The sequence below is a fragment of the Tiliqua scincoides genome, chromosome 3 (assembly GCF_035046505.1).
Source record: "Tiliqua scincoides isolate rTilSci1 chromosome 3, rTilSci1.hap2, whole genome shotgun sequence".
Lineage (NCBI taxonomy): Eukaryota > Metazoa > Chordata > Lepidosauria > Squamata > Scincidae > Tiliqua > Tiliqua scincoides.
The window spans coordinates 164,057,895-164,070,142 of NC_089823.1; the positions used below are offsets into that span (position 1 = coordinate 164,057,895).

General features: G+C 40.6%; 1 protein-coding gene across 1 annotated transcript in view; it reads left to right on the forward strand.

Moving 5' to 3' along the window:
- Positions 1-12,248, forward strand: part of DNTT (DNA nucleotidylexotransferase) — a 136,537-nt gene that overhangs the window by 7,898 nt on the left and 116,391 nt on the right. The window contains exons 2-4 of the mRNA XM_066621018.1: positions 1,294-1,494; positions 9,672-9,694; positions 10,742-10,827. Of these exons, the coding sequence (XP_066477115.1) occupies positions 1,294-1,494; positions 9,672-9,694; positions 10,742-10,827 (310 nt within the window). The remainder of the gene's footprint in view (positions 1-1,293; positions 1,495-9,671; positions 9,695-10,741; positions 10,828-12,248) is intronic.

The following is a 12,248-nucleotide window of genomic DNA, read 5'->3' on the forward strand; positions in this document are numbered from 1 at the left end:
GGACGATAGCACGCCCCCAGTATTACATCGCTGCACAAGCCTGGTAATTTAACCCACAGAGATTCTACGGTGGAGTCGGACCCACCTTCAATCTCTACTTTGCTGGATTCTATCTAAGAGTCAAATTACCAAGATGCAGAAGATCCATGATAGAATATTCTAGCATTTTTGTTTTACTTTGAAGTTGTTGCTTTTCAGAACCATTACACCATTCAATCTTGTTCATATGGCAACCTATTGGACTTCTGAACCATATAATCCATTGAGGGCCCAATCTTATCCAATTTCCCAGTGCTGATGTAGCTGCACCAACAGGGCATGTGCTGTTTCTGGGGGGGGGGGGGTGGTCTCAGAAGGATCCTTAAAATAAGTAAACTTTTCCCTCCTTTCTTTGGGGCTACATTGTGCCTACATTGGCACTGGATATTTGGCTAGGATTGGACCCTGAGCCCAGTACAAATTCATGTTAACTTACCACAAACAGTAGCAATGTCATCTATTCTGTGCTGTTTGCTAGTCATCCCATTAGGTTTTTGCTGGCAAAAATTCATTGCTTAAGATTCTGCATTGAGGGTTTATCTGTGAAATCTTGCCAGCAGCAGACATTTGGAGGTGGGTTAATGCTTCATCACATATTTCCTCTATGCCCAATATAATTCCCTGGGTAAGGACTTCTGTGCTATCCCATTTGTGTTGTAATTTCAAAACAGCTTTGGTCAGTGTCTTAAATTACCCAGTCAGTTTTATGTGGACTTAAACTGGATTATCAATTTTGCAAGAGACTGGTATATTGAAGATCAAGGACGTGGGTGTCAGACACAATGCATAATTAATAAGGATTTATTTCATGTGCATATTTTCAATTGCCGTGTGTAAAGACCTTAATCCAAGTACAGAAGGTTTATTGGAAAATATTAGCAGTGGCACTGCTTTAAAGGGTTTAATTCAACAAATTCGTAAGTATTATGAAGCTCCCGGTCACAGAATAGGCACACTCTTTATTCTCAAGGCTGTCAGGTAGTATTAAGGAGGCTCTTCATTACAATAGCATGTGGGCAAGCCACATGCATGTGGGTTTCCAGGCTTCAGGCAGTGGTGTAAAAAAATATATGTCTTAAGGATTTTAATTGATGCTGAGCCAGAATGTCAGAAAACGCTGCAAATACGATTTGAAAATGTCTTTGAAAGCATTGTGGTATCAAATCACCTTCTATTTCCATGACAGCAATTTTTTATTTTGCCACTCTGAACGTTTACTGAGTAAATGTTTGACTTTATATTTGTTTTTTCTAGTGATTCCGTCACCCACATTGTGGCCGAGAATAATTCTTGCACAGATATCTTGAAATGGCTTCAAATACACAAGGTGACCGACAGTTCAAGATTCAGACTTCTGGACATCTCATGGTTAGTAGCCTGCATGGAAGCTGGAAGGCCAGTGGAATCAGAACAGCATCACTTCCTTGTAAGTCAAATATATACAATGGAAAATCAGTAGTTGAAGGGACATACATAACTCAGTGGTAGGTCACATGCTTTTATATGCAGCCAGTCCTGGGCTCAGTCCTTGGCCTCACCAGGTAAGGCTGTTAAAGACCACTCATTGGAAGCCCTGGAGAGTTACTGCCAGTCAGAATAAACCAATGGTTCTTAACTTTTTGGGGGGTCATGGACCCCTTAGAGACGCTGATGAAAGCTATTCCACTTACCCCCACTCCCAAAATGCACATAAACACGTATATACAAAATTCTGCATATGATTTATTTTATTGTGTTGGAAATGAATATCCTTCACATGGACAAGATATAAAAACAATCCTTACAAAGAATTATGTGTCTTTCACTCCTGTTTTTTGAATCCAAAATTAATGGCCACTTTCTGAAAAAAATTGAAATAAATTCAAATTGTGCAAATAACACAAAAGAGTAAATTCTGCTGAAAATTAAATTTCAATGAGAAGGCAGCTGTTGTTTGGCTTGAATAAGATGTTGACATTGATGGCAACATGCATGTCATCTTTTACTTTCAGTTGATTTTGTCTTTTCATTTTGATGGTAAGAAGTGCTGAAAACCTGGACTCCCAAAGTGGAAATTGGAGCCCCCCAATAGATTGGTTTGCAAGGTGATGGTAGACTTATGTTATGGAACAACAGAATTCTCCCAAGACTATTTGAGTTGAATTCCAGTTGCATTATTTCTTTTGTCCTCAAGTCAGTGAGGGCATCTTTGGCAATGTCTGCATCATTAAAGAGGTCTGTGTTGGCATGGAAAGGATTACGGATTCATGTTTCAATTTTAAGGTCATCTGAGCAGAAGTAACCTTCAAAAAGCTCTGCAGTGTTTCCAAATCACTACAAGTTTCTGCCTGCAGAAGAATTGACAAGGCTTTGTTACTTGTGGCCCCAGCCTACAGAAATACTTTCTCCAGTGTTGGCAAGTTTGCATAGTTGTCCACCTCCAGACTCCTTTTCCAGAGTGCCAGATTGACCAAAAGAGTTCAGGGTTGTTTTTTTTTTAATAGCATCCGTAATGATAACTGCAGTAACTAATGCAGAAAAATGAAATTAATAAGCTTAGGCCAGCTGTGTGTATGAGACATATCTGAGGCATGGTTTTCATCAAATCTGCGGATCTGCTGGATCAGCCACTGATCATATATCAACTTTGATTTCTGTATCAAACACTGTAAATACGCACCATTTTCTTGTCTGCCCATCATGGAGTATCCATACATATTAGATAATAATATTATAAAAACATTCTAGAATGAAAGAAAATTACACTGAATACCACAGATTGCCATGCGGACCTGGCTGCTCACTGCTTCCAGTAGCAGCCAGATTGCAGGCTGCAGCAGAGACACGCTTGCAACAGCTGGAAAGTATGCTATGCAGGCAGAATGCACATTCTGTGGGCATAACACACAATTAGGATGGGGTCCTGTGGGTATCAGTTCAAATCAGCTTGCATACATTATATCTTGCCAAAATGTGCCTCTGGAATGACTCGAGAACTATGAAATAGTGACCTGGTGGGCCCTGACTAAAGCTGGTTCACGTGATCTCTGTCTCTTGCAACCATGGCTTTCTTGACACCCAGCTGTACCAACCAGTGGCAATGTATGTGCTTTTGCCGTGTAATGTGCTCCTGCAGGGCCAGCTTTTGTTGGTAATGCTGCCAATGTTGCTTTTTGCAACTGCAGTGGCATGCCGAAAGTTAGCCAAAATTCAGGCTGACATCTGGTTGAATGCATGTGGCTGCATTGCTGTAGGAGAGGACAGCATGAATTGACCAGAAACTAAGGCAGAGAAAGTAATGCACACTGACTCTCAGTTACTCCAGAATAATGTGGAAAGATGACTGCTTGGAGCCTATTGAATAACCATCTTATATGGAAAACCTAAAGGAATGAGTGCAACCAGACAGCAGAAAATCAGCACACAAGGTCCTTGCTCCTGGAGAATCTAATTTAGAGATGACAGTTTTTAGCTCCTTTAGGGTTTGCATGTCATGTACATCCCTGGCATTGAACATGATAACTGATGCAGAGTCTTGAGGATATTTGTTTCAACATAAAAGAAAGTAGTAAGGGCCTAACTGGATGTGATTTTAAACAAGCAGCCAATAATAGTTTTCCTCTTGGGGCAATGAACAGCTTGAGGAGCCCCAACCAGACTGGGACTACACAAGTGCAAAGGGTGAAATTCCATACCCCATTATCCAGTGAAATTCCACACCCTATCTAAATAGCTCCCCAGTGGCTGCTATTTACCAAAAAAACAAACCCAAGCATAAACATCCAAAAAATGAGTTTAAAGCTAAATCTGGTTTGGCTGCGAGTGTCCAGTTTTCATAGCTGCAGTTTAAATTGTATGCTCTCAGTGTCTGCAAAAGAACTCAGGCTGCATTGCCGGGAATTTTTGCCCTAGAAGATTACTTGGTCCTCCTCCATGGCAGCAGTGTGGTGATGTCTTCTGCACTTTGGGACAGTGACTTGTGGTGTTACCCTTGTGTGTGTGCTTTACACATTCCAATTTAACTTGACCATTACGGTATTTCTAGTAGTTATTACAGCCTTGAGCAGGGGTGTCCAAAGTTTTTGGCAGGAGGGCCACATCATCTCTCTGATACTGTGTCGGGGGCCGGGGGAAAAAAAGAATTAATTTACATTTAAAATTTGAATAAATTTACATAAGTTTACATAAATTAATATACTAGAGGCGGAACATATAAATGAATGAAGGTTTTGTAACAGGTCAAGGCCTATAAAAGGCCTTGCACAAAGCAAGACTGGCCTTTTCTTTGCTGCCGTTACTGCATCACAGACATGAAACAGCAAGCAGTGGAGGAAGCCCTCATTCCACAGCTAAAACGAGTGGTCAAACAGTCACCCTCACGCTGAGAGCAGTTGTGTTGGGCCAGTATGGGCTCCAGCAAATCTCCGAAGGGCCACAGGCTCATTAGAGGGTCTCTCTGAGGGCCGCATTGGGAGTCCTTGAGGGCTGCAAGTGGCCCCAGGGTCAGGGTTTGGGCTCCCCTGGCCTTGAGAATAACACAAATTACTCCATGTGTCCAGCTGAGTTTGTGACATATTGTTTTTAAATAGGTAGCCACCTGTTCTACATGGAAGACAACTTTGAAATTCACTGGAGAATTCATAAAGTATTTCTGTGGATGTCTTCAAGAAAATGTACTCACATTGCTTGACATGAGTTGAGGCTAGTTTACACCAGCTTCAACTCCATCACCTTTTCCCCTCTGTGCATTCATCCCATGTGACTTTGAAGTAGGTGTGCATGTATGCAAGCTGTAACAATTTCTGCAATCATAGAACCTCTAAAAGTATCGGAATGATTTCAGGAACCACTGCAAATTTGCATAGGCATAAGGGTGCAATCCTACCCTGCGCTGGAACAGGCAAACTAAGAGGCTTGCACTGTATCCAGTGCAGGATAGGGGCCCGAAGTGGCTCAGCCAGAGGCAAGGGAAACTTTTCCCCTTACCTCTGGGTAAGGCCCCTTTGCCCTTATGGATCTCCTTGGACTTGCACCACCTCCTGAGGTGGCACAAGTCCGAGGAGAGCAGAGTGGCTTGAAGCTGTTCCGAACTCTCCGGGAACAAGGGTTGGGATCCAGCATAAGTGCTGGATCCCAGCCCCGCCTCCCAATCCCCACCTGCCTGCCCCCAGGACCACCCACTGCCTGCCCTCCCCTCACCCAGGAACGCCTCCCTCCCTCTTCCCTCCTGCCTCTTCCCCACACACCCCAGAGCCTTACATTGGCCCAGCTGGGCTGATGCAAGGCTTGCCGAGGAAACCGGTGTGGAAGCTTGTGTCAGCCTCTGCAGTCTGGTGAACCTCCATGCTCCTGCCCGGCTTACTCCCGAGGAGGCGCAAGCATGCTTTACAGCACGTTTGTGACCCTCCTGGGCTGGTACAAGGGACTTGCACTGGCCCAAGTGAAGGGCACGATTGCGCCCTAAGTGTATATGTGCGATATGATCATGGATATGAGTGAGCCAAAGGATAATTATATGATGAAATAGGGCAGCACATGTAATGGTTATCACTAAGAATGTAAAGCCCATGTTATGTCAGTCTATAACCTGAACAGGTATGAATATAACACGATTCTCAGTTTTCTTAAGGTATTGTAATTACTCTGCTTAGTTCAAGGGTTTCACAGAGATAACTTAAGAGCATTGACCGTTTTAGCAATCTTGTACATGTGTCAAAAATAGCAGGTCAATAATCCAAGTGTAGGTTACTATTGTGCTTTAAAAATAGTAGTAGCTCCATCTGAGCTGAGCCCACCAGATGGAGCTATTGCTCTCAGGCTCAGAACATTGTATAGCGCTTGTATTTTGTGCAATGATGGCCACTGAATTTGTTAAAGAATAAAGTTTTAAAAAATTAATGTAATACCGCAAAACAATAGAATCAGCAATTGCCAATACATTTATTTAAATATGCTCTTTTGATTATGTATATTAAAGTTCAGTATTGTCCTTTGTCTAATAAAGGAGCTGTGTTAAAATACTACGAATAAAATAGTTCATAGTACTATTCACAGCGTGTATAATGGAATGGTGGAACAGATGTAAAGATGCTTCTGCGTGTGCTCAGTGAATAGTTTCTCCATCAACTTAAGTAATATGATGTGCATTAACATGCCTTGTCAAATTAACTTCAGCAATCTCAGGTACCAAAATAGAGGCCAGAAGTCAAAGTTCTGAGTGGTTATTTCAATTCACTCCATTATTTTAATTCCTGAACTTTCAGAAAGGCCCAAATTGAGGTGGTAAACTCATGCTTTGCATGCAGAAGGTCCCAGGTTCAAACCCTGGCATCTCCTGGTAGGGCAAAGATAACATTTCCCTATAATACCCTGGGCACCTACTACCTATCAACACAGACAATACTGAGGCCTGACTGAATATAAGACAGCTTGCCATGATGGTGTAGTGATTTGGAAATTGGACTTAGTTCTGGAAGATCCAGGTTCAAATCCCCACTCAGCCATGAAACTCCCTGGATGACCTTGGGCCAGTCACGATCTCTCAGCCTCACCTACCTCACAGGGTTGTTGTGAGGACAAAAGGAGGGAGGGAAGGGGACCATGTACACCACCCTGAGCTCCTTGGAGTAAGGACTGTATAAAAATGTGAAAAATAAAATAAATCCCCCCTCAGTTTGATTTATATCACCAGTTCCTGGCGTTGCTTCTTTCTGCCTGTTCTGTCTCGTGTTTTTCTTCCCCTCTCAAACTTTCTGTAGCCTTCTGTCTTCTGCTCATTCTTCTGAACCATTCCATCTTCTACCTGTTCTTTGTTTAAGTCTCTTGCTGCCAACTCCTTCCCAAAGCCCCCTTCCTGCTTCTTCCTAGTATCAGAACAGCTCAACCAATGGCAAAGAGTTCCTTTTGATTGCCCAGCCTCTGTGATATTAGGGTAAAACCGCTAATCACTGTCTGAGGATTTACCAACACCTCTAGAAAAATACCTTTAGACTGTTTGTAATATAGATTTAAAACAACATTGGAATAAATGGTAGCTAATGTTTTCTTATTTCTCTCTCTCTTTTGTGACTATTTGTTTTAAGCAGCAATTTAATCACCTTGATTTGTGGTGGAGATATTATTTCTCCAAGAATGTAAGTAGTAACACAAAAATGGATTATGTTACAGTGCATGCTCTTGTATTTTAGGGTGAAAATACTTAATGCCAACCATTCTCAGTGTATGAACAGCCCTAGCTAGCTTTCTACAACTCAGCTAGTTAGCATCCATCTCAAATGAACTTTGTACAATCAAGATACACATCAAAGCAATATGTATTTTAATGGAATAAAACTCCTGAACTAATACAGAGGGGAGAAAAGACCTTACTTTCATCATCAGCCCATGACGTTTTGCTACCAGAATTGTCTTTGTGTAGATTCCCTGCTGCCTCTGGGATTAAGAAAGAGTTGAAAGAAAGGTTAATTGGATTTTAAGGGTTTTCAAATTAATTTTGTTCTAATTTTAATTGGAGCAACATGATGATCAGCTAATTTTAGACAAGGGCCAGTGACAAAATAATGGACTGTAGTAGGCTGTGGACTCATGCTAGTGAGTATCGTACAAGTCCAAGGAGGTTAGGCAAAACTCCAGGGGACTACAATTAGGCAGTGGTGCTATAATTAGGCAGAACAAAATGATGGATTTTGGGCACCATTTGGCAACAGCAAACTGTGAATTATAAACATTGACTTCAAGGACCAAAGCATTCCAGGCTGCCTGCTATGATGGCTGAAAGTACAAAGATCTTGAACACAGGGGGTTGAGGGCCAAGCATAAAGGAGCTAGACCAGATACCAGACATATCACCATCTTTTGCAGATCCTGGCAAGAAGGCTCGTTTCTTGCTTCATGTTAAAAAAATGGAAGGTAATAGCATTTCCTAAGATGCCTCATTCACTTGTGAATGAATTGAAACGTCTTTGTTGTGCTACAGATCATAGCCAACCTGACATAAAACAAGATTATGTAAAATGGGCAAGATGAAACTGGAGCAGAGTCATAATCGCACACACACCCTCATTCCCAAATTGATCCAAAAACCAATTGAGAACAGGGGAATCCATAACATTTTGATTGGATTTCAGCAAGACTAATGCAAATCTGACTACTTTTTAGATAACTTCTCAATTATCGTCTGAAAAAAGAGAATCAATTTTCTGCGAATTAGACATAAACTCCCACCCCTGTGACTTTCAGTTACAGAGAACACACACGCACATACAAATGCGGTAAATCCATAATTTCTCTTGTTCTACAAGCACAAGCATATAAGCCTGGAGGCAGCAGAAAATCTGCACAAAGATTCATATAGAATGTTACCAAATTTTCTGTCTAAAACAGTACTCAGTATTTACTGACATCTCCAGAAACAATAAGCTTTCCACAAAGGGAACTTCTTTAAGGTGACCAAATTATTTTCCAGATCATGTTGATACTTAATCATGTTTAACCAGGAAGCAATCCTAACTAAAGCCATAGATGATGGAGCACCCTGAATATGCACTTTCTTCAGGCTGCTCTTACATTACATTTAAATGTTAATTAAAATTTAGCATTAAATTGTTGAAACTAGTTGAAGCAAAGAGTCAAAACTTCACCCAGCTGAGATAACTTCAAACAATTCCTATTCAACACTATTTTCCTTGGAAGTTTTTTTTTTTTTTTTTTTTGGTGAGCATCATGTTTCTGGGAGCACATTTAGCTGTAATATGATGTCTACCATTTAAAAATCACCATTAAAGTATAATTTACAGATTATATTATTATTGTCTGACTACTTTTGACTTAAGAATGGCTGAATACTTGACTTAAGAATTGCTCCCTCTCTTGAGACTTTTCAGCAAGGCCTGAAGACCCTTCTGTTTAAACAAGCCTTCTGAGTTCTCAGCCTTTTTAACATCTTTTCAACATCTTTTAATATTTTTTAAATACTTGGTTACAGGCCTGATTCTTTTATGATTTGCTGCTCTATGCTCTTTTTACCTGACTACTTTTTATCTGACTGCTATTTTTATGATATGTGTTAATATGCTTTTATTTGTTTTTAAATTATGTTTTTAATCTGTTTTTAACCTGTTGTAAGCTGCCTTGAGTCCCTTCGGAGAGAAAGGCGGGGTAAAAATAAAGTTATGATGATGATGATGATGATGATGATGATAAAAATAAAGTTATGATGATGATGATGATGATGATGTTGCAACCCCCTGAATCCTTTTGACCTGTTTACCAGGGCAAGCACTTGCTGTCTGTCTGTCTGTCTGTCTGTCTGTCTGTCTGTCTGTCTGTCTGTCTGTCTGTCTGTCACATGCACACTCTTACTTCCTTCCCCTCAAAACACAGAGTGAAAATTGCCAGAAAACTGTGCTTACCACCGCTATTATAAATTATCCTAGTACAAGAACCATTGAATAAGTAAATGAATTTCTAGTCTCTACTGGATCATATATAATGTCTGTATGCCATAATATTAGCATAAGAGTTTATCTAGTGAAGCAAAAATTCTTTTGTTCCATATGTTACTGTCACGTCTCTGTTACAGAAGTGGAAGAAAGAGTCCCACTGTATACCTGGGTGACCCCATTCCCCCCCCCCCCCATGTGTCAATTCAGAAGGACTCCATCTGGAACAACTGTCAGTGGTCTTTTAAATAGAGCTGTTCTAAAATTTGAGTTTGTGAATCACACTTTTAATAGAGGAAAAAGTACTAAGTACTCACATCAAGAATGATTTTGTTGCCACACTCTGCTGTCCTTCCATGAGGAAATCGTTCCTGATCCACTTGTGCTGTTGACTAGCTAATTCCCTTGCCATGCTGTGGAATTCAGCTGCAGCTTTCACATGTAGCAAAATCAGCTCTCAACATGAAAGCTGTGCTTCGGTATTTGGGAACAAAAAATGCTCTATTTCCTTACTGAAGCACTAGCTTTTATGAAGGCTATTGGCATGGAGAACATTTGCCACCAGTCAGAACATATGTTGCAGTGAAAACTGTCTGGCTGCAATCCTATCCACACTTACCTCAGAGTAAGCTCCATTGACTATAATGGGACTTACTTCTGAGTAGCCATGCATGGGATTGGGCTGTTCGTTTCTTCTGTTTTTCTGGACATTTCTCCAACAATGGCGCTTCATGGTCCAATGCTTTATATAAGGGTCAAACAAGATGTGACAGGGGCTAGCATGCTTTGGTTTTTCTTTCTCCCCCCCTAGTAAATAGTGCCCAGATTGCCCCCAGTCTCATGGATTGGGGTTGTAGCATGGGGAGAGATTTTTTTTTTTTAATTCCAATTTCTATGTCCTAATCAGTATTGACCCTTCCATGGCTTCCATTTACCTTGGAGGAAAAAAAATTATAATTGGCATCAATGGGATTATTTGTTCTGTACAACCATCAGCTGTAGTGGATGGGGAGATCTGGATTGGGACAGTGATAGGGGACAGTGGCCTGCCATAGCTGCTATTTACTGTTCTTACTGTCCTGTAGATTGTTATTTGTCTTTAATTATTTGCAGGTTGGAGATTAATGGGGTAAATATATTCTGGAGAAGCAACAACTCAATAATCAGAGTTGAATCTTGAGGTTTTGAGGTGATTGATAACCAAATCATTAATCTGTTCTCTTTTTCCCTCTCTTTCTAGGTGAGTGAAAAGCATTCTGCTCCTTTATATATGCCTCCAATAGATACTTCAGCTCTTTCTACAGAAGCTGTCTCCCAATATGCATGCCAGAGGAGGACAACTTTAAAAAATTACAACTCAAAATTCACAGTAAGAGAGTTAATTACATTTTAAACCCAGATATTTACACTAACCTATAGACACTATCAGGTAGAGGTTACAGTCCAAAAATATGGTAATATAACCAGGAAGCAGTAATACCTAATCTAAAATTAATCTACTAATGATATCCTAAGCATGATTTCACAGAAGTCCCACTAATTTCAGTGGGACTTGCTCCTAGGTATTCTGGTGCACAGAATTTTGGCACACTTCTTGTTAATTCATTTACTTTAAACATCACAATTTTGTGTGTGTGTGTGAATAGTGACTGTGTTGGTGCATTAGCAGAAACATCTACTATCTAAAGTGAAATAATGCCTTATTAAGAGCAACATAAATGTAAAAGGGTGACAAACAGTAAGCTTTTGAAACCCACAGGCTATCAGGGATTTTCAAGCATTGCACTGTGGCATGCTGGTGTGCCATGAATGGTCTACAGGTGTGCCATGGGAGTTTGGGAGAGGTTTATATAATATATAAACCTGGCACACCATGGCACACCTATAGGACAACGGGGGTTATGAGCTGCTGGCCAGCAGTGTACCATGTCAATTGTTAAAAAACTGTGGGTGCACCTTGATAATTTTAGTGCCCTCCTGGTGTGCCATGAGATGAAAGTTGAAAATTGCTGGGCTAGTTACAGTGGCGTAGCTAATGATCATGTAGCTCGAAAGATCATGCCAAGCTCGAAATGATGCCCTGGAAGTGATGTCACAACAGGAAGTGATGTCACTCCCAGGCTTTTAAAAAAGTGAAAATTGGGAGGGGGCAACCTACCTCCTCCCCCTAGCAGCTTGCCACCCACTTGATCTACTGCCTCTCCCCAGTCAGTGGCATAGCTAAGGCATCATCTATCTGCTATCTGGAGTCAAAGAAGATTTGTAGCCCACTCCCTAGACAAAATCAAATTTAAGTAAATAAATAAAAAGTGAGCCCCTGGTTGGTTAGAGACACTATGCTGGGGTGAAGGGGGACAGTTTTTCTCCCCCTGCTAAATATAAGAAGAGTACCACTTGAAAAAGTGACTTTTTACCCTGTTAGCGGGGCTAACTGTATTATGATACATGAAAATGAGAGCTGACTCATATTAACATTTTATGGGTTCCATGCTGTATTATAATAACATGTCATTGCAACATGTCAATAACATAATAACATCTCATTGGTTCTCAGAACAATCAGTCTAATAGATCAATTTTGAGTTAAAGAAAATCCACTTTTTGTTTCATAAGGTGATTGTGTTTTCATTTTCTAGTTAATTGGCCGCAATGTTTGATAGAATAAAGATATTTTACTGCGGTTCATTTCATTGCATTCTGCATTAAATTACCTTCCCAATGATATATAACATGATAGTATTATTCATGCATACCAATATTTTCACAATTTTGATCACTAGTGTCAAACTC